Source organism: Oryx dammah, unplaced genomic scaffold, assembly GCF_014754425.2.
Source record: "Oryx dammah isolate SB20612 unplaced genomic scaffold, SCBI_Odam_1.1 HiC_scaffold_26, whole genome shotgun sequence".
Classification (NCBI taxonomy): domain Eukaryota; kingdom Metazoa; phylum Chordata; class Mammalia; order Artiodactyla; family Bovidae; genus Oryx; species Oryx dammah.
In genome coordinates, this window is record NW_024070210.1 from 70,019,977 (window position 1) to 70,042,656 (window position 22,680).

Here is a 22,680-nt window from a genome sequence, read left to right on the forward strand (position 1 = left end):
CCTCTAGCTGTTCTCTGATTGTTCTAAATACTTGACAAACTGAAGCCTTTTCACTTTCCGTTGAAATTGCCTCATCTCCCTGTCACAGCGCCATGGGGGACTCCATTACTTTTCTGACTTCTTTCCCCTCCTGACAAGTCATTTAGCTGGCTTCTTGTTGTGAAGGCTGTCCATGTCAAATTAGCCGGGGCCCCTATTGTCCTTATTACCACTCGAAAAGCCATCATGAGTAATGCTACGGGGTCCCTCAGTTGTCATCATTTGTCAGAAAGAAAGGGAGTGTGGTTACATATAGCTGACAGGTAATTTCGGTGTCTACAATTACCCCAATTAGTCTTGTCATAAACAATTCAATAAATGCACACCAATACAAACAGATAAACACACCAAGGTCTCTCACTATTAATGCTGTGTAATGGGTAAATCAGTGATATGATGCTATATTTTATTTATTTATTTTTTAAACTATCCTCAGCTGTGAAGCTGGCGCTTGCTACCTGGTCAGCACAAATTGTACTATCTACTTTCATTAGCTCATCACCACAGGAAAATCTGAAAGGCTGTGACAAAATTCATTTAGAGAGAGAGGGAAAGAGTGGATTGTTATAACACCTGCTTTAGGCAAGGCTACAACAAAGGTTTTCTTTTTGTCAGTTCTGGGCAACTATGGGCTTCAAAGTTGACTATTTTGTGTTAAAAGAGCAACATATGAAATATGATAGGAATAGAGAAATTATATCCATACTGAAATCAGAAACGTGATTTGAAAAAAATATATACATAAAAGCCTGGTGCCAATGTACCACTCAGCAAAAAAAAAAAAAAAAAAAAGGAAAGAAAGAAAAAAAGACTGTGGGCTGGCAGTTTCATATAAAAGATGATTTCAGTTCTCTCCAACTATTGATTCCCATTTTTTTTTTAAAGCTGCACCTTAAATATAAAACTTGCCATGTTCGCTATCAAAGCTATTTATCTGCTCCAGTATGGACTTGCTTAATGAAGGTATCAACAGTGTTCCTTGCTGGAATAGGCATAGAGGTGATTAAGACTCAGTGAGAGTAGAACACTGCTCACTCACGGGCTCTCTAAACACCAGGGATCAAATCTGTTTTAACACAACACCCTCTAGGAGGACTCTCCAGTCAGACCCCGTACTCAGTCTCAAGTGTAACACCATGATGTTCACGCTCGTGATCCACAGAAATAGGTGCTCAAGACCCAAGATCTGTAGGGTTCCCCGCGCCCTGTTTGCTGACCGTAATCTTAAGTGATGGCTGAAAAACCCAACACAAGGAGACTGTTGGAGGAAATTGCTCTTGGCAACTATTTGTTCAAGCTCAAGATTTTTTTTTTTTTAAACCAACACTAAGAACCCACCAGAAAATAGGACAGGTCTCCCTAATGAGTAATCTATTTTAGCACAGTCTTGTCTAGGCATGACAGTTTACTGAGAGGCTTGAAAAACTCGTAATTACCAGTGTTACAGGGCAATTAATGTATATTACACTGCACTACTCATGGCAGCAACTGTCATTTTCTCAATAAAAATGAGTACTCTTCAGCTAAAGGTGACATTAATTGGGACTTTAATGACTATGCAGAGGAGCTGAAGCCAAATATGAACAAAACAGCGATTCAATGAGCGACTTCAGAAACGAGAAAATTGTACTAAAATGAGATTAATTGCTGTTTAGAAAAAGGAAAGAACCTAAAAAGCTATTAAATTGCAGGGTTTGGGTGCCCGGGTGATGGTTGTGATGTTAATCTTGCATTCTCACAGCAGGCAAATATTCACTAAATTCAGAGCCTTTTGACAGCAGGAAAAATCATGTATGCTTAACTTCAATCCATCAAAAATATATTTCAGCTTTTATCAGTGTTCTAAATACTTCTGCAATTTCAAAAATTACTGCTCCATTCCTTGGCTGTCATCATGCAAATGTGAACACTGTCAATATTGCTATGAAAAATTTCCCAGCTTCAAAAGGCCTACATCAGTGATAAAGAAAGAAAAACGTGAAGATTAGAATTGCAAAACACACAGTACTAATATAACAGAAATCAAACAATAAGAATTTAATGTTTAAGTTGTGGAAACTGCTAAAATAGAAAATGATGGGGTGGTTTTTTTTTTTCAGTAGATAAATCAAAGAAAAATAATTCTGAAATTCTTTCAAAACTTGTAACTTGATGCTTAATTAATCATCACCAATAATTAGGACAGAATTTTGCATCTTGACTTCAGGTGCTGGAATTGTTAATACTTCTCTCTTGTTTCTAAAACCTTTATCCTTGCTTCTTGGTTCTTGAAAACAATTATATAATTGCTTTTCTTTATGGCCTTTTCAAATATCATGACTGTATACACAAAACACGGCACTTAAACTTTGACATGTAAGAGGGATAAAAAGATTTGATAACTCCAGAGTTACATACTCTGTAACTTGAATTCTTTTTTTTAAAAGAAAGGACAGCAACTTCCTAATTTTGTTAAAGAGGGAGTTTTCAAAACAGTTATATTTGGCCAGAAATGTAGTTATTTGCTGCCCCAGTAAAAAAGATCAGGCCTGATTTTAGAATACTGTGCACTTTCTTACTGCATAAGCAATTCTGTTTGTTCTGCATTTTAATATTTAAAGAGTCTTCTCATCTACAGTTTAGGTCAGGGCTCGAGACACATTAACACACTCAAGAACCACATCCACTAAATGACAGGGGGAGGTGAAATAGTGTACTTTCCATCTTTAAATCAATGATAAACCCTGTCTCTTCTAAAAATCCAGAAATACAAATCACCTGACCTCCATTATGAAGACTGGTTATTGGCCACTTGTCTGCCAGACTATACTTATAAGGCCACTGGGGGACAGGAGAGGGGAGTGGGGAGAGAAACACATGCATATACACGTGCTCGAAGAAGGGATGTTCTAAGTTTGTTTCATTCACTAAAAATGCTCTTTCTTGAGTTCTCAATCTGAGCTTGGGCATAATCATCTTTGTAAAACAAGTTGCTTCCCGGGTCCTGCATTTCCTAGTTCTACCTGCTCCTCCTCTTCCTCCAATTTTCCCTCCTCTTGTATCTAGACTTTTATGTTAACGGCACAATTCTTCCTCAAGAGTTGAACAAATGTCCTTTTTAGTCCTTTTTTGGGGGGTGAAAAGGGGCCTTTGTTATTCATTGTGCCATTTCAAAAACTAAGCTTCTCTCCTACCTCAAAAACAGCTTTCTTTTAAGGACAAAAAATTCACCAGGCTCCCCCTAAAAGTCTTTTCAGGCCGAGTTCTTAGAGAAGACAGGTGCCTTTGGCTAAATTATCTCTACTGACAAACCATTCACATAAATTTGCTTTTTAAAAAACAACTACATGTCAATAGTTTGATTCCATTTTGTCTATGCAAATACCATTGATAAAAATTTCAATGGAAGTTCTCAGGGAGTGGAAGAGTTCCAAACTAGGTATTGAAACGGGACTCAGGAATAGGATACTAATTCACCAAACTTGCCAAGAATGATCTAACCCAGGAGCCATACAAAGGCAACTGCGAACCATGTACATGATCCCAGATAATCCCTTATACTGTATCTCTCCTCGGATCTCATCTCCATTCTGCAGTTGACTGCATGAGGCTCCATTTGGGGCTGCAGGTTTTCTACTTGCAAAAAAAAAAACAAACCCAAAAACAAAACCAGGAGCAACTTTGTCATGCTAAATTTGCTGCATGAGAACTCAGTGCTGAGCACTTGGCAGACACACCAGCTCCAATGTTGTGGAGCTGGTGTTAACCAGGAATGTTAACGATTGGAATAGACTTTTAAGGAGAGTTCCTAAAATGAGTTTATTTGATACTGTTGTTCAGTTGCTGAAATTCTTTACCCCTCACAGTGGCCCCGGTGGTGCTGTGAGAAAAGGTGATCACACTGAATCCATGTGAAAGGCTTGTACGAAAAAGCAGGCATCTCTGTTCTCCGCGGAGGTTGAAATTTCATTTTTAACCTCATTATTATTTTGCACCAATATCATAAGTCTTTCTTCCAAACTACTATTTGGTGGGTTAAATTTCTTATTCAAGACCCCTCCTAAGACTGAAACGTAACACAATGGACGTCAGTCTCACAATTGACAGATCACGTTTAAGCTGGGAATAGTGACAAGTTACAGGGACTCTTTTTTAAAAAAATAAAAATAAATCCCAGGAGATTAGTAAGATGCATTTTTAGATACATACCCTAAGAACATTATAAACTCAGTGAGAAGCCAAACTGGAATATCTCAAGTTTGGAAGATGAACAATATTTTGATGTGCCAAGGCTAATATATTATATGTTTCGAGTCTTACTATTAAGACCTGTAGCAACTGTTTTAAGAGATGAGTAGAAATGAAACAAATGGTAAATGTTTATTCAGTCATACAGTTCTGAAAGAAAACAACTGTTAATTTGCATTCGCTTGGGATCAGTTAGCAGACTGCTTTTTAAGAGCTATCACCTCTCAGCAGCCCATAAAAGAGGAAGCTTTCATTCGCTCCCCTACTACCTGCTCTGACTATATGACATTTAATTTAAATTTATTTTCTATTCACCATGAATATCCAACAAATCAAAAATCATTTTGACATAAGTACTGTTCTTTGTTGGTTAGTCTGTAGTAGAGAAAGCGGCAGGCCTAAACACCTGCGGGTCAGTGCAGAGATGCAGTCTCGTGGACTCTGTCTTCCAATATGGAAAATTCTAGCATGACCAACTTGAGGTACCATCTGAGTCATCAGATAAATTACATTTATATCACTTCAGTGCAGTCAGAAGTTATGCTGCATAAATAAAAGTTTAATGACCTATCTATGTGGGTGATAGAATGTAAGCCAGCTAAATGAGAGGAAATCTTACTGTGGAGAGTAAGTCTCTGATTCCTTTGTTAATTAACTTCCCCCCTCTCTTAAGTAAGATGAGGAAGAAAGAAAAAAGGGTATTTAGTTGGGCTTCTGGGGGGCAAGGGGAAGGAAGGGCTATGTAACTAAAGAGAGGTCTGTACAGGCTTTTTTGCCCTCTGGCAATTCCAGAAGGAGTTTCCTGGGGCATCCCCTCACTGGTCTTCTCAGGAATTTATGAGAGTTTAGAAAAAGCTGACTCGAGCAGGAAGTCTGTTATGGAGAGCTTTCCTGGAAGGCAAGACCAATTAACCCTGACTAAAAGAGAGAAAAAAAAATCTTGAGTAAAGGGGATGAGGGGACCAAGAAAAAAGGCTTGAAGTGAGAAGTGGGACTAAGAAGGTCTATGCAGCCGTACACCAGTGACAGGGAGGACGACACGGGGGTGGGTGGGGTGGCTGTCACGACAGGGAAAGTTCGAGCAGGGAGGAAAGGAAGATATCATCGGATCACTGCTTCTTCATCAGGGTCCGCTTGGCTTGAAGGAGTCTTTGTTCCCTGAGTCAGCAAAGGGATGAGGAGTAAGGATTGCACTCAACTTCAGAACCTAGATCTCGAGCAAACCAGGGGAATCTACTTCCAAAGTGAGCACTGCATGAGAAGACGGCCCCAGAACAGAAACCTTCTGGGAATCACCCAGTTTACCCAACCCAGATGAAAGGAAGAGTGACTCACTGCAGAGCATAAGCTTCCAACTGCAATTTAAGCCAAAACTTGGTGGCAACAAGCCACTGAACCAGTGCTTTCCAGTATACTCACACTTCTCTTTCCGAAGGCGCTACTACAATTGGACACTCAGATTCAGAGCTTCAGGAACTAATTCTAAGTTTACTTTCCCTCAAGATTTCCAACTCTGAGCCTCAACTTTTTCTATTGCTTGATTCTGTTTCTGTTCTATTTCTAGCTGGGGAATACTCATTTCACTGCCTGCTTCAGTTCAGTTCAGTCGCTCAGTCATGTCTGACTCTTTGCAACCCCATGGACTGCAGCATGCCAGGCCTCCCTGTTCATCACTAACTCCCAGAGTTTACTCAAACTCATGTCCATTGAGTCAGTGATGCCATCCAACCATCTTATCCTCTGTCATCCCCTTCTCCCAGCATCACGGTCTTTTCAAATGAGTCAGCTCTTTGCATCAGGTGGCCAAAGTACTGGAGTTTCAGCTTCAACATCAGTCCTTCCAATGAATATTCAGGACTGATCTCCTTTAGGACTGACTAGTTGGATCTCCTTGCAGTCCAAGGGACTCTCAAGAGTCTTCTCCAACACCATAGTTCAAAAGCATCAGTTCTTCAGTGCTCAGCTTTCTTAGCAATGCCTAAAAGGTCATACAAGATAAGAGGGCTGAGTTTCTCCTGTACTCTCAAGCTGGAATAGGAATGCTTTCTTTCTTATCCTGGGCCTCATCTTAGGACGTCAAATTTCACTGTAACTCTCGGTGAGGGGAAATCATTCTTTTTACTCACAATTTTGTACATACATTCAATATCTACTGACACTAACCACTACAGACATACAACTAGAAAAAAAGGGCTGGGCAGTCTAACTTTAGAACTCTTCATCTAGGTGGCACCAAGCACTAGTAAAATAGCATCTTTTTCAGGAATACAAAGCATTCCTTGATGTTTTGATGCACTGAATCTCATCTCAATTTCATGTCTGCCCATTTAAAATCTATTAATGCCATGTATATGCTTTTATCGATAAAAATGGAAGGAATGAAGTTCTTGGTAAAAGCAAATACAAAGAAAGCTTGGTTAAATAGTCAAAATATTCATTCTGTGGCTATTGATTTAAGGTTTAAAATAAGTAAATCAGTTAGAATAAGTTTCCCTCATCTAGCACCATTACATGAGTTTTAGAGGTTTATTTATTTTAATGTCATGGGACATTATTTTAATGTCATGGGACAGATACATAAAACATAAAAATGGAGGGATCTGGCTTTTTATATTAGCAAAAAGTCAAATGCTTTTTCTTGTTCTATCTATGATATATATTTTTAACTTTTGGGTTTGTCCACTCAACCACCCCACAGCTCCAGCTCCTGGTGTCCACAGTTTTCCCTAATTAGTCTAGTAGGTGCTCGTCTCACGTGTCACCAGCTGAGTTATCAGGCTGGGCCTTTTCTACAATACAGCTGCTCGTTTTTTTTAAAGTTTTGGAACTGGTAATTCAGGAAATTAAAATGGGAAGATGTGTTTGAATTGGCTAAACAGCTAACATTCTTAAAACTGTCCTTACTTGGAATGAGGACAGCTGGTAAGAATCTGCCTCCTTTTCCTGCAGGCTCGTTTTCTGAGTCCCACTCAGTGCCTCAGTGCCCCTGATGTCCCCCCACCCCCCATGCCCCTTCAACCCTGCACAGACTGGGAGCTCCTTGAGGGGAGGTCCCTTTTCATCCTTGGATGCCTGGTACCTGGCACACGCCTGGTACATGGTCAACAGAACAGTTCTGTTGAACAATAAGCAAAGCAATCCTAGCTCTGACACTAATGAATTCGTCTTGGACAAGTCGCTTTATCTTTCTGAGCCTTTGCTTCCCTATCCGTTAAAATGCTTTTGTTTCCTAAAGGCTCAAAAAAAAAAAAAAAAGAATGTGGAAGTGCTGAATAAATGTACAAGATTCCTACAGCTGTTGTTAATAATTACCATTTGGATTTATACACCATTCAATGGGAGAAACAAGAGCCAGTCTTACGGTCTCCACAGTTTTACCATAAGGAGCTTATAAAGCTCTAGTTTCCTTAGAATTGTAAGATGTGAGGCCACACCCACCCAGTTTTCTTGTTTTGTTTTCTGTCCCCATCTCCTGCATGCTCCCTCATTCCACCTCACCCCAACCCCAGCTCCAAATCAACAAACAGATCTCTTCTAGGTTCTGGATCCTGCTCGGAAAGAAGTGACATCATTGCTTAGATGACTGTTTGGGAGTTTTTATTTATATGCACGCACTTTCCTTATGACAACACAATGCTTCTGCAGAATGCACCCTGGCTCTGCTGAAAGTCTGGATTCTGCTGAGGCAACCAAAAAGGCAAGTGGGACCTAATCAGTACCACGTCCCCCTCTCTCTCACACCAAGGCTCCTTATTTACCAAACCCCCAGTCTTTCATATCACATGTCCTCTGCTCAGCTGCCCAGTGAAAGGAACAGGAATAGAGGAAAATGAACATGAAGAAAGAATACTTGCATATATATATATAGGATGCGCATGTGCTTGGTCATGTCCAGCTTTCTGTGACCCTACGGACTGTAGTGTGCCAGGCTCCTCTGTCCATGAGATTTTTCTGGTAAGAATACTGGAGCGGGTTGCAATTTCCTCCTTCAGGGTATCTTCCTGACCCATGGATTGAATCTGCGTCTCCTGCATTGGCAGGCAAATTCTTTACCACTGAGCCACGGGGGAAGCCCTATATATTGGATATATACATGATATATATACATATAAATAGATAAATACACATACACATACCACCTTTCCAGGGTTGGCTGAGAGCCACTAAGCTGTATCTAACAAAATACACTGACCTACCTTTAAAAAAGCAAACACACTAAAACATACCAAGAACCACTATTCAAGTACTGATGTTATTGTTCCCCCATTCCTTATGTTCAAACACTAGTAACAGAGAATTACCTGATTTCAGACTGAACGGTGCCAGAGACTTCATAAGAGAGCATTTATCTAGTGTAGAATGAATAATTTCCATAGACAGTTGAATTACTTGAGAATCTACACAAGTAACTGAAACTTCAGAAACCCTGGCGCTCTTAAGTGCTCCATGAGCCTCACTCCCTCCATGCACTCGAAGAAGAAAGGCACTGCAGGTGAATCCAGGGCAGGGAATTATTTTTTAAGTCAGTAGAGCAACACAAACACATTGTTTGCTTTTTGTCATCTGGTTTGTCTTAATCATGAACTAAAAATTCATTTACAGTGCTGTATACAAATGCCATGTTTATAGCAGGATTGTACGCTGCTTGCTTGAAATCGTATACATTAAAATTAAGAACAGAAATCCAACTTAATGGTCAAAGACAACCAATAACAAAACCACTAAATTCCAGTTGTCAAACATCATTGAATATGTATGTTTCTGTTTTTTTTTTTAAGAGTAATTATTAAAACTAAAGCGATATGAGTGAGTGTTTATGACTTCCTATTGAAAAGCCCAAATTACAAAGCACTCATTCCAGGTTGAAGAAAATCATGTGGCCATCCCTGTGCAACGGCCTAATGACTTTATATCCTCTTGTCAAACCTCAGCAGTTTTATTTGTAGTGATACATGCCGGAGAAGGTTGGAGGTTAAAGTTGATAGGAGGGGCAACAGGAAAATCAACCAACTCTTTTCAGGATATTACAACCTTTAACATATTTGGGTCTGTCGGCAGTTTCTGCAAACTTTACAAGTCTGTGATTGGTGGTGTTTTTCAAAAACTGATCCTCAAATCAGAGGTCAGATGAACCTAGTAAATGTCCTTTCACTGTGAAATAATCCCAAGTGGTTAATGTACTCCCCAGTTTATAGCTCTTGGATTTTTTTCCCCCTGCGCCTGTAGTAAAAAAACACACAAAAATCCCCCTACTCTTGATTTTTCAAGTATCTGAGATCTTGGAAAAGTGAAATTACTAACCCCCAATGCATGATATCGCTCCAAAAGCAAGGAAGCATCTGTTGGAAGAATAAATAAATAAATAAATACAAGAAAGAAGAAAACAGAAAAAAGAAGAAAAAAGTACCCCTGCGAGAGACAAACTTTGTTTGGGCTCTTGGGCAAGGAGATGTTTCATTAGTGCACTGGCGCTGTCCTCCAAGAAGTGTTTAGATTCTCAGTAGCTTCACGCTGAACAGAGGGGGGTATTTTAACTACAGTACTGGCATCACAAACCAAGACCCAAGCAAAAACATATCCTTGCAGCATCTACTCTCCTTGACTTGGCATACACTGGTTCCCTTAAAGGTAGACCCAGTATTCAGTACTGCTAGTTACTTTTAACTAAATGTGACTTTTGTGCCAGTCACTATATACATGTGCGCTCACTAAATTCTCATAAGAATCAAACTGGGCTCATTTTACAGATGTGCAAAAAAAAGAGGAGAGAAAACAATCTGCCCAAGGCCACACTGACAGTAAGCAGCCAGTTGAGAATTAAACTCTGCTCTTCCTTCTCTCGTACCTGCACTCTTTCTACTCATCTGTATTGCTTCTTTTACAGGGCTTCCCAGGCGGCTCAGTGGTAAAAGAGTCTGCTGCCAACGTGAGTCTTGGGGTGGGAAGATCCCCTGAGGAGGAAATGACAACCCACTCCAGTGTTCTTGCCTGGGAAATCCCATGGACAGAGGAGTCTGGGGGGGCTACAGAGGAGCCTGGAGAGTTATAGTCCACAGGATCACGAAAGAGTTGGATACAACTTAGCAACTGAACAACAACATATTGGTTCTTAGGTTGTAACCGATGATGTAAATAATTTCTAGACTGTCCCCCTTTGTATTTAAAATTTTTAATCATCACTGTGCATTGATTTTAATGCACAGTGAGTACTATGCAGCATGCAAGAGAACAAGAAAGACAGCATGAAACAACCTCAGGTCCTGGGTCAGCATATGGCTGGAGTTGGGGGTCTAGTAATATTACTGGCTACTAATTGTTAAGAAAAATGTTTTAGGACTTCAAGAGTTCTCTATGTCAAGGTGATTGATAGCAGTTATATAATTACTAAACACTTGTGACATTAAAACAATCCCTACATAAATCCCAGGCCTTTTTAAAAAAATTTGCCCAACTCGTAGATTATAGAATTTGATGCTGGGTGACCACCTCATTGGACCTCAGTTTCTTCGTTTGTAAAATGTGATGTTTATCCACAGGAGGTGTTGGCTAGCTGTAAGAAGTTTAAGTGTGAATTTTTTCTTTTTTTAATCCCCCTGCTTAATTCTAGTGATTGAGCTCAAAGTTTTTCAAAGAAATAAGAGACACCTACACTTATGAATGAAATGAAGAGGAAAAACACAACTTTAAGGAAGGTTTACTTTTAAAAAAGGAACAGGAGTGAATGAAAATCCTGGGCCAACTGAAAGTCATGCAGTGCTGCCTCTTTTTTTTGGGAATCCTTGTAATGGCACATAAATGCTTTAAAAATAAATTGATCTAGGAATGACCCGAAAGGCAAACCATTTTCTCATGTAGAAGGGTATGTCACAAGTGTTATGGGAAGCATCAACTTGTATTTAGAGAGTTTAACAAATGTTTTCCAAACATTGCCACTCACTGTTTGAAGGTGAGGAAACACATGCTGGTTGAAACTTTTTTTTTTTTTTTAAATGCACTAACGACTGAGGAATTGCCAACCTGAAAATGCTTTTGTTATTTAAAAGTACATTCCATAAAGATATTTGATAAAAGATGTTTCAGTTTTCACAGTAACTTGGTTTCCTTTACTCACAGTGTCTAAGTGTGTACATACATATTATATAGATAACAGATCCTTTTGCTTGTTTTTATTTGTTTGCTTCCATTTAACATAGATAAAGTGTTAAGGGAAAGAACACAGGACAGCAGAACTCGGAAACCCTCGGTTCAAGCCTCACTGGAAATAAACAGGACACTCGAAAGGGCAAATGGTTTAAATGCTACTCAATACTCTTGAGTTTACCTGCTTCTGTTATGAACACCCTACTTTCCAACTCAAATTTCACAGTGAAAGACAGGACAACACAAGTCCCTAATATCCAAATCTGTTTTGTTTTTCCCATCTCGACTGAACTTCCTTTATTCTTTTCCATTTCACACTTCTTTTCCATTTCACACTTTTGAACTTCAGCAAGGACCTCCCATTTGGTCTCCCTTCCCCAGTCTTTCTTATATTTCCATAGCCGAAACAAACAAACAAAATCTCCCACAAACCAAACACCTCTAATTGGTCTTCCACACCGGGGCTTAACAATATTTCTAAATAACAAATCTAATTGTGTCAGCAACTTGCTATAAAAAACCTATCTGTACTGCCCCAGAGACAATGTTTGAAGTCTATGGCATCATACAAGGTTTTAATCTGGTTCCTGATTGCTGTGCTCTAATCATACTAAAAGCTGTTGGTAGCTTCAGCTCTTCCAAACCTCTGCACATGCTGTCCCTTCTGTTCAAAACACTGTTCCCCATTCATCCTCCCCTCTAATCTAAGCTGGGGTGTGCAGGAATTAGCCTTCTGTATTTTCATCATATACTCCAGGCACATCTCAGTCTTAGTCCTTTCATGCTGTAATTGCTGGTTTACTTGCAACAGTTGCTGTTTACTGGTCTGCATCCCCCACTAGAATCAGCTCATTGAGAGCAGGAATTGTATTTTGGGGGAATCTCTGTATTCAGAGGCCTAGGAGAGTGCTTGGTTTATGGCTGGCCCTTAGCAGATTCTGATCAATAATTATCTGAGTGATAGAACACAGTGAATGAAAGGCTAAAGCTCTACTTTAAAGATATGTCTAGCAGGAAATTATGTGACAGGCAAATCTCATGCCTCTCATTTTAATTTCCAAATATTTACATGATCTTAATCTTTAAGCACATTTTTAGTTTGTGAATACCGTATCACAGAATGGGTACATAATGGAAAACAATGACAAATTGACCCATCTTCTATAGGGCCCTACCCCTGATCTGGTAATGAATAAATAACTTAATGTAAATATTTTGGTGGTGAAAGTGAATCACTGCTTGTATTATACAAATACTGGGAAAACTGCAATTTTTTTTTCCATTTAGTTTTATTAGAATGCATAAGAACTCTTTGATGCTTAAATTGCATGTATGTGCTGACTGGGTTGTCACTGAGGCCCATCTATCATAGCCTGGTCATATATATATTCTGAAGTACACAGACAATAAGAACATAACCACTTATCCACCGTTTCTGCTTATCCACCCTTACTGGCTTACTGATGTTATACAAAAGCAGTGGGAAATGATATTATAGGTGCTCAGCTGTTCTGAGGAAAGAAGTAGGAAGCTAGATACTGTGGCATTCATATCAATAGCCAGATACCATAAAAACGTCCCACTACAGCCAAAACATTCAATGCTTCTGATCTCACATAGGCTAAACAGAGTTATACAGAAAATGGCAGTACACTTGAAGGCCAATCTCAAAGCTACAGTCTCGAGTGTGAAGGAGAGGGATCCAATTCAATTCAATTGAGACATACTGATGCTTTCAAACTGTGGGGCTGGAGAAGGCTCTTGAGAGTCCCTTGGTCTGCAAGGAGATCAAATCACAGTCAATCCTAAAGGAAATGAATCCTGAACATTCTTTGGAAGGACTGATGCTGAAGCTGATGCTCCAATACTTTAGCCACCTGATGCCAAGGGCCGACTCACTGGAAAAGCCTCTGATGCTGGGAGAGACTGAAGGCAAAAGGAGAAGGGGGCAGCACAGGATGAGATGGTTAGATAGTATCACCAATTCAATGAACATGAATTTGAGCAAACTCCAGGAGGTAGTGGAGGAGAGAGGAGCCTGGTGTGTCCATGGGGTTGCAAAAAGTTGGACACAATTAGTGACTGAACAACAACAACATTTAACCACAGCTGGTTGGAAAGATCTTCACGGATCACATGTTCATGACCTAAAAAGAATGCATTTATTCATTTACTGTCTTTCCCATCATAATATGAACTCCCTAAGGATGGGACCCTTATGTGTCTTGTCCATTGTTGCATTTCTGGTACTCCAATTAGACACGGCAAAGAAGGAGGAATTTTTACTTAACCAGACCATCCGGAGCCACCCTAGGGAGGCTAGGCTCCCTCTCACCCTGAGGGAGACCTAGAGTCCAGGATGCATTTAGAAAGAGAGATTCAGATACAATAAGGTTCATGAAGAAAATGCTAGCATGGCTGGGTGACATTTGCTCTCCTGGAAAGAAAGCAGAATAACCCAGACCAATGTGTATGGACCACAGAGCTTGGGAGAGGTACATGGCAGCTGTTTTGTCTCCAGTAAAGCAGGCATTGCTCTGAAAAGCCTGCAGAGAAAGCGGGCCTTTTTTTGTTGTTGTTGTTAGATTGCTCACTGCAAAAATTCTTTTTACAAGTATCAGATTAGAGTGACAAAGACTTTGATTTTTCCCATTAAATAGAAGGATAGAAAAACGTTTCCAGTGATCCTACTGTCAATCATCTGGTGATGGACTTCATGAAGTTCCCAGTAAATTCAGGAAAACAGAACATCAAAGTTTGCCAAGACTTAAAAAAAAAAAAAAATGGGAAAGATTTCTTTAGAATGAAAAACAAGATATTTAAGGCCATGGGTTCATATACTGTCTCGTGGTTTCTCTTAGGCCTGGGGCGACTGAGGGTGCATATAACGCTCACCTCATAAACAGGCCTCAAGCATCAGAGGGGACAGGAATCCTGACAGCAGCATCTAGTGATGGAGGGGCAGAGATGTCAGCGATGTTCTGACAGCGGCATCTGATTATATTCAAACATAAAAGCTGTACAGTTGGAACCTAATACTAATGAAGAACTCTGGAGAACACAGAATATCTTTAGGTGTTTAGTCCCAGTAGCAGGTTACACATGGGCTCAGCCCCTTCCTCTACAACCTTACTAAGATAGTTCCTGAATTCTCCTGTTTTAACTTGCTTTAAACTTATTACCTAGCCCCATCTTAGTCCAAGCCATTATTAACATTAATAACAGTAATTGCTAACATATACTGAGTGATTAATATATACAATGCACTTAATTCTCCCAGCATCCCTAGAAAGTGCATTTTCGTTGTTTGTTTGGTCACTAAGTCGTGTCTGACTCTTTGTGACCCCACGGACTATAGCTCACCAGGCTCCTCTGTCTATGGGATTCTCCAGGCAAGAATACTGGAGTGGGTTGCCACGCCCTCCTCCAGGGGATCTTCCCGACCCAGGAACTGAACCCGCAACTCTTAAGCCTCCTGCATTGGCAGATGGGTTCTTTACATTATCTCCATTTTGAGATGAGGAAACGGAGGTTCAGAGAAGTTAAGGGACTGGCCCATGGTTTCATAGCTAAGAAGTGGCAGAGCCAAGCTGCCAAGGTGTTACCCTGGCTCTAGGGTCTACCCTTTCCTTAAACACATCACTTTACTGTCTCATATTTTTAAGTGAACTCACAATAGTACTGTAATTCTCACTGTCCTTTCTTTCTGACCTATCCCCTACATCACTCCCCACATGATCTTTTTAAAAATGCTGTTTTCCTGATTAAAATATATGGGAGGCAAGGCTCCACAATGCCCATACGATTTCTCCAAATTTCCTTCATGACTTGGCTCCCATATCTCCAGTCTCAAATCTTCTATTTTCTGACACAGTGTATATTTCAGAAATACCCAGGTACTTACAATTCCCTCAATACACCGTGTGTTTTCATGTTTTGGGATCTTTGCAACATACAACAGGGTCAGTCACCTAGAAAATTTCTGTGCTTTACTTGTGACTTCACTCATAGGCATTTTCCATTCATTCTGGCCTGAGTGATGGTTCTATTCTGGCAAATTCTTCACTGCAAATTCTCTGTTTTCCATTTCTGTTCACTGTACCAGACTGTGAGCTCCCTGAGGTTAGAGGCAGCTATGCTTATCTTTAAAGCCTACCTGAATACCTAGCCCATGGTTTATGTTAAATGAATAAACGAATGAATATGTGAATGAGGGAGCTTCAGCTATCTGCTTTGAAAGAAAGAAAAATTTTGAAAGAAAACTAGCCTCCATTTGGGAATATTTGTCTCACTTAGCTAAACAATAGAAAGGCTCCAGGAGAAGGTCTTAACCCAGGCACCTTGGGGTCTTGGACGTCTACGAAAGTGTGGAGAAAATTGTGAGCAAGCAGTGTAGAAAATAAAGCTGATTTGAAATATTTCATATCATCAATGTTGAATTCAAGATCCTGTTTTATTTCTGCCTTCTTTGGCCATTAAAATCTAAAACTGTACTGATTTTTTGTTTCATTATAATTAAGAAGCACTAAAACAAGAGAAGATAACCGAAAATGAGACACAGAAGCAGAACTGTTTTGCATAAGCTTAGATATTCTAAGAATATTTATGCATTAGAACATGGTTTAATGTTAATAGTCGTAAGCTTTCACATCTCATTTTAAATCATATTATTCAGTTCATACTGTATTTCATATTTATTAGGTACACATTCTAACTTGTATATCTACTTAGGTACTTGGTGGTGGCCCAAATAAATAAATCTACAATCACTCCTTTCCCAGCAGCTCACACACACATGCTATTTTTGGTAGGTACCCAGATAAGTTACATAAAACTTTTGACACTTGGTTTTATTTACATTTTTCCCATGCAATTCAAAAAAGAACTTTTCCTAGCTTAAATATAAAACTTTATGGTTAAAACTTTGTACCAAATTTCTAGGTATTCAAAAAACAAAACATATGATATTGAAGTGTTAACGTTCTGCACCCACACACCAGGACCTCAGAATGTGATACTACTTGGAGACAGGATCTTCAGAGGTAGTTAGGTTAGTATGACTTGTCTCCTTATAAGATCAGGGAAGAGGACGTAAAGACAGGGAGAAGACAGCTATCTCCACACCAATGAGAGAGGCCTGGGACAAACACTTCCCTCTCAGCCCTCAGAAGGAATCAACCTTACTGACAGCTTGATCTTGAATTTTCAACTTCCAGAACTTTGAGGAAACACATTTCTGTGATTTAAGCCACTTGTGCATGCGTGCTAAGTCACTTTAGTCACGTCCAACTATTTGTGGCCCTATGGACTGTGCCCCACCAGCTTCCTCTGTCCAAGGGATTCTCCAGGCAAGAATACTGGAGTGGGTTGCCGTGCCCTCCTCCAGGGGATCTTCCTGACCCAGGGATTGAATCTGGTTACCTCCTGCATTGGCAGGCATGTTCTTTACCACCAGTGCCACCCGGGAAGCCCTCCATCAGTGGTATTTTGCTATGATGCCCTATCGGACTAATACACCTAGAAGCAATCATTTTATTTTCAGTGTTGGTACTTTGTAAAGTAAAAACATCTTTACATATATTAAATTATCACTATTTGATGAGGGCAATGGAATAAATTAGTTTTCAATGCTTTTCAGGCTCAAAGATTTCTACTGAGGTGGAAAAATTCTGGCCTCCAAAATACTGAAAGTAACCTGGTTTCCACAAGGGCCCAAGCACATATCAGGAGAAGTGCATTCCAGGTTTCCTGACATGTCTCATTTTTTTATGCTGCTATACTAGTTCCTCTTAAGGGGAGGTCACACACTGGGGCAGGCCTAGAATATATTTTATTGGGTGGCTGGGGTTTTGTTTTGCTGTTTTAAAACATGGAATTAGTTAACACCATTTAACACATAGGAGACTAAACATGGAAATCTGGATTTTTGACACTTAAGAACTGGAAGATCTGGTGATCCTGGGCCCACTATATCTTTGTGGCCACAGTGGGCTGAGACCAAGTGGTGGCCGCCCTGTGATGAAACACTGCTGGCTCTTAGCTTTACCACAGTCCCCACTCTAAGCTGTCTGCCTGGCCCCCAGGAGCATTTCACTTTGCCCTCTCTGGTCTAAGGGGATGCCATCTGGGCTTTTCAGTGTTGAGAAGTTTGGCTAGTTAGGAGGTCCAGGGGGAGGTGTTACTTATCTTCACATTGATAGCTCTGAAGTGGGAGCTCGCTCTCTGTCTTCCACCTGACATCCCACCAGTGATGTGATTACCATCTCCTATTGGTCAGGAGTCCACACAAGAGTTCTTAAGAGGCCATTCCAAAGGGAATGCAGTTTTGGATGCAAAATATGATTCTGTGGTCAAATAACTGTAGGGCTAACAATGACTATGCCAAAGTCTTTGACTGTATGGATCACAATAAACTGTGGAAAATTCTGAAAGAGATGGGAATATCAGACCACCAGATCTGCCTCCTGAGAAATCCATATGCAGGGCAAGAAGCAACAGTTAGAACTGGACATGGAACAACAGACTGGTTCCAAATCAGAAAAGGAGTACCTCAAGGCCGTATATTGTCACCCTGCTTTTTAACTTATATGCAGAGTACATAATGTGAAATGTCGGGCTGGATGAAGCACAAACTGGAATCCAGATTGCTAAGAGAAATATCAATAACCTCAGATACGCAGATGACACCAATGTTATGGCAGAAAGTGAAGAAGAACCAAAGAGCTTCTTGATGAAAGTGAAAGAAGAGAGTGAAAAAGTTGGCTTAAAACTCAACATTCAGAAAACTAAGAACACGGCATCAGCTCCCATCACGTCATTGCAAATAGATGGGGAAATAATGGAAACAGTGAGAGACTTTATTTTTGGGGGCTCCAAAATCACTGCAGATGGTGACTGCAGCCATGAAATTAAAAGATGCTTGTTCCTCAGAAGAAAAGCTATGACAAACCTAGACAGTATATTAAAAAGCAGAGACATTACTTTGCCAACAAAGGTCCATCTAGTCAAAGCTATGGCTTTTCCAGTAGTCATGTATGAATGTGAGAGTTGGACTATAAAGAAAGTTGAGTTCCAAAAAATTGATGCTTTTGAACTGTGGTGTTGGAGAAGACTCTTGAGAGTCCCTTAGCCTGCAAGGTGATCCAACCTAAAGGAGATCAGTCTATCCTAAAGGAGATCAGTCTTGGGTGTTCATTGGAAGGACTGACGTTGAAGCTGAAACTCCAATACTTTGGCCACCTGATATGAAGAGCTGACTCACTGGAAAAGACCCTGATGCTGGGAAAGATTGATTGCAGGAGGAGAAGGGGACGACAGAGGATGAGATGGTTGGATGGCATCACTGACTGAATGGACATGAGTTTGGGTAAACTCTGGGAGCTGGATGGACAGGTAGGCCTGGCATGCTACGGTTCATGGGGCCGCAAAGAGTCGGACACAACTGAGTGACTGAACTGAACTGAACAATGATAATCATGTTTCCTTCCTGCAGAACATCTCAGAGCCTCTGAAACTTCAATGTAGTAAGTCACATTTTTGAAAATCATTTGACCACCCATCTCTTGTTTTGAGGAGCATTTTCAGCAAATAGCATTCAGTGAAACTCTGACATGAGCAAGCCCTTTCCTTGCACAAAACAAAATTATTTTTGCTAAGTAAAACAAACTTATGTAGTAAATACAGCATCTTAGATGAATATTGACAGAATATAAGAAAGTAATAATAATACATGATTTTTCATTTTAAGTATTAATTTCTTAATTTCTATTGGCTATAATATGTGCAGAGATGGCCCACACTATGGATCCTTTAAATTCAATTAAATTGGTTTGGCAATGGCAACCCACTCTAGTACTCTTGTCTGGAAAACCCCATGGACAGAGGAGCCTGGTGGGCTACAGTCCATGGGGTCACGATGAGTCAGACATGACTGAGCAACTTCACTTTCACTTTTTACTTTCATGCATCGGAGAAGGAAATGGCAACCTACTCCAGTACTCTTGCCTAGAGAATCCCAGGGATGGCGGAGCCTGGTGGGCTGCCGTCTATGGGTTCGCACAGAGTCAGACACACCTGACGTGACTTTGCAGCAGCAGCAGCAAATTGGTTTGGATAAACCTCCGTAATCAAAATGGAACTGAGAGAATGCAGACTTATTTACACTTGGCCCTAAGATGCCATCTTCTGCCCCAAGATGTCATCTTCTGCTTAACTTCAGATTTGCTAACATTTGGAATATTTGCTTATTTAAGTTTGAAGTTTGATACTTGGCAGTAATAGTTAAAATGCGTGGTACAGTGTACACTTCTCATAAAGTGTTTGATAAATTAATAATGGTAGCATTGTTTCCAAACCTATTAATAGCATATAAAACAATACCAATAGTTCTTCTTAAAAAGTTGGTATTATTTCTCTCAGAAACTACAGGGGGTTTCCTAATAAGACAAGAGTAATGAAGAGAGGAGAAGGCCTATTTTTTTGTATTTGTAAAACTGAAACACTGATTATTTCTACTGTAAATACATTAGATTTGAAACATTTTGTCCAAGTGTCAGAAGCTTTGGGAACATCAGATGCAGATAAAGTGAACAATCTGTACCACTGACATTGATATATGAGACATATATATATGTATATACTTCAAAAATACATCAAGCTTGTTCAAAATAAACCTAGTCATTTATTCAACAAATATTTATTAAGAGCTTGTTACATGCCAGGCACTGTTCTTAAGGATACAGCAGGAAATAAAACAGACCGAAAACCCTGTCTTGTAAATTTTAATTCTAATGGAGTAAATAAAATAGAGGACAGAATACATCATGTAAGAAGGTAAAAAGGACTATGGAGAAGCACAAAGAAAGGAAGAAAGATGGTGGCTGTTGGGGAGGGTCAGGGTAAGTCTGATAAAGTGATGTTGTATCTCACTTTTGACACTGAACCATGTATTCAGAAAGTGTTTCATGCAAGGAGAACATTCACTGCAAAGAGCCTAAGGCAAAAATGTACCTCATAAGTTTGAGGAATAGCCAAGAAGCTACCAGAATGCCTGGTGCAGAGTGAGTTTGAGGAATGTGGTAGGAGATAAGATTATAGCAATGACTCCAAGGAAACATGTGGGACTGCAAAGGCCAGTGTATAGATTTTGGTTCTTATTCTGGGTCAATTGTGGAACCACCAGAAGATTTTTTAGCAAAGGATTAACATGATCTACTTAGATTTGATGATTTTGATGCTATGCTGAGAAAATACTTTAGGAGGGTGGGCATGTAAGCAGGGAGACTAGTTATCTCAGTAGTCCAGGAAGGACATGACGGTGACTTGGACCAAGTGGTAGCAGTGGAGATGGTGAAAATTGGTTGATTCTGGGGATATTTTTGGAGGTAGAATCAACAGGATTTCTAGAAAGATCACAAGTGAACTATGAGGGAAAGAAGCAAGAATGATCCAAAGAGGTTTTGCCTAAGTGAATGGAAGGCTAGAGTCATCATTAACTGGGATGGGGAAAACTTTTAGGGGCCTCTGGAATTCAGATTTGGCACGCTGAGTCTGAGATATCTAACGTATATCCAAGTAGAGATGTTGAAAAGCCAGGTGGATTTATGGGTCTGAAGTTCAGGGGAGAGTAACATTTTCCAAATGCTCTCAACATGACTTTAGCTTCAAATGTAATACTTGCTTGCTTCAGTCTAGACTCTTGATGAATCATTTCATTAGAATAATTTAGAAGAAGGGAAGGTTAAATAAAATGGGCCAAAACAGGGAGAATATGGGCATTGAATCATGCAATCACAAAGTCATGCAAAAGGGCATTGTGGGGTATGTTTGTTTGACTGGAATTATGTTGGTATGTGGAGCAACATCTAGGGATAAGGCTAGAGAGACAGCAGGCAGGCTGAGGAGACTGACTTCGCTATGTAGGGAATGTACAACACTGAAAATTCTAAAGAGGTTCAGAGGTGCAATGCCTCCAGGCTGTCAACAGCAGGGCGACCCCTCCACTCCTAGGTTTGAACGGCAGAGAGAAGGAAGTGGACACCCAGAGCTGAGAAAGGAGCTGGGTGGGGAGGACCGCACGACAGGGCTGACTTGATCGTCACAGGCAGTCTACCTGAGGGCCCCGAAGAAGTGGCTAGGAAAACAAATACCTTCCTGGCACTTCCTATGAACCCCTGGATCTCTTGCCAGTTCCTCCCCACTGAATGAACCCAACAGGAAGCCAGAGGGCAAAGGAGTTTGCTGATGGTCAGACTCCCAGGTCATGGAGCAGAGTGAAGTGGGAAGGAGAAAAACAGCACACAGAGGGAAGCATCACATCAGAGTCATGCCCGTGGAAGATGGGTCCAGCAGTACTGTGCAGGAAAAAGAAAAAAAGACAAAATAAGAAGTATAAAGTATGGGAGACCAGTGCCTTCCTGCTTCTGAATTGCTCAGCATGCCAGGCATGAAATTAGTGCCAGTTCCATCCAGGTGGGCAGGTGTCAGGAATGACATTCTCAATTAGGAGTGAAAGAATATTTACGTAGGTGTGTAAGATGCAGGAGCATAACCTGCACATCAGAGCAGCATCCACAGGCATCTTCAGAGATATATTTCTGAAACAAAGCATGGGAGAATGTCAAGTTCTTTAGCATTAAGTGCATGTTGATGTAGAGGCCCCAGTATGAATGTTGTGACAGAGTAAAGAAAGAAACACGTTAGTGGCGCTATGCACAAGCCAACCAAGGATGACTTTCAAAGCATGGGCAAACTTGGTGATTCTGGGGAAGAGAGGAAACTGAGGAAAGGAAGAAATGTAATAAGGAACCATCCTCACTGGACACGATGGGAGAGAACAAGCGAAAACTCAAAGAGGGATGGGGTGGCTTAATGAAGTCACGTGAGGGAGGGCTCTGTCTCCTCAGAGGAGCACAAAGCAAGGTTTGGGGCTGAGAAGAAAGACAGTGGTGAATGTGACAGGAAGAGCTGAGGGGCTAAATGAAGAAAGTTTTCTCTCAGGAATGTTAAACGGACTGCAATATTGAAACATGTGCCTCCTGCTGCTGCTGAGTCGCTTCAGTCGTGTCCGACTCTGTGCGACCCCACAGACGGCAGCCCACCACGCTCCCCCGTCCCTGGGATTCTCCAGGCAAGCACACTGGCGTGGGTCGCCATTGCCTTCTCCAACGCATGAAAGTGAAAAGGGAACGTGCAGTAGCTCAGTCGTGTCCGACTCTTCGTGACCCCACGGACTGCGGCCCACCAGGCCCCTCCGCCCCTGGGAATTTCCAGGCG

At 40.6% G+C, this 22,680-nt stretch overlaps 1 protein-coding gene across 4 annotated transcripts in view; it reads right to left on the bottom strand.

The window, feature by feature from the left end:
* Positions 1 to 22,680, bottom strand: part of CDIN1 (CDAN1 interacting nuclease 1) — a 232,919-nt gene that overhangs the window by 52,523 nt on the left and 157,716 nt on the right. Inside the window, exon 11 of one of the 4 annotated variants that reach the window (XM_040226982.1) lies at positions 13,931 to 14,353. The exons of the other annotated variants lie outside the window; for them this stretch is intronic. Coding sequence (XP_040082916.1) covers positions 14,323 to 14,353 — 31 coding nt within the window. The 3' untranslated portion in view covers positions 13,931 to 14,322. Of the gene's footprint in view, positions 1 to 13,930; positions 14,354 to 22,680 lie in introns of those variants that run through there. 4 annotated transcript variants of the gene reach the window in all.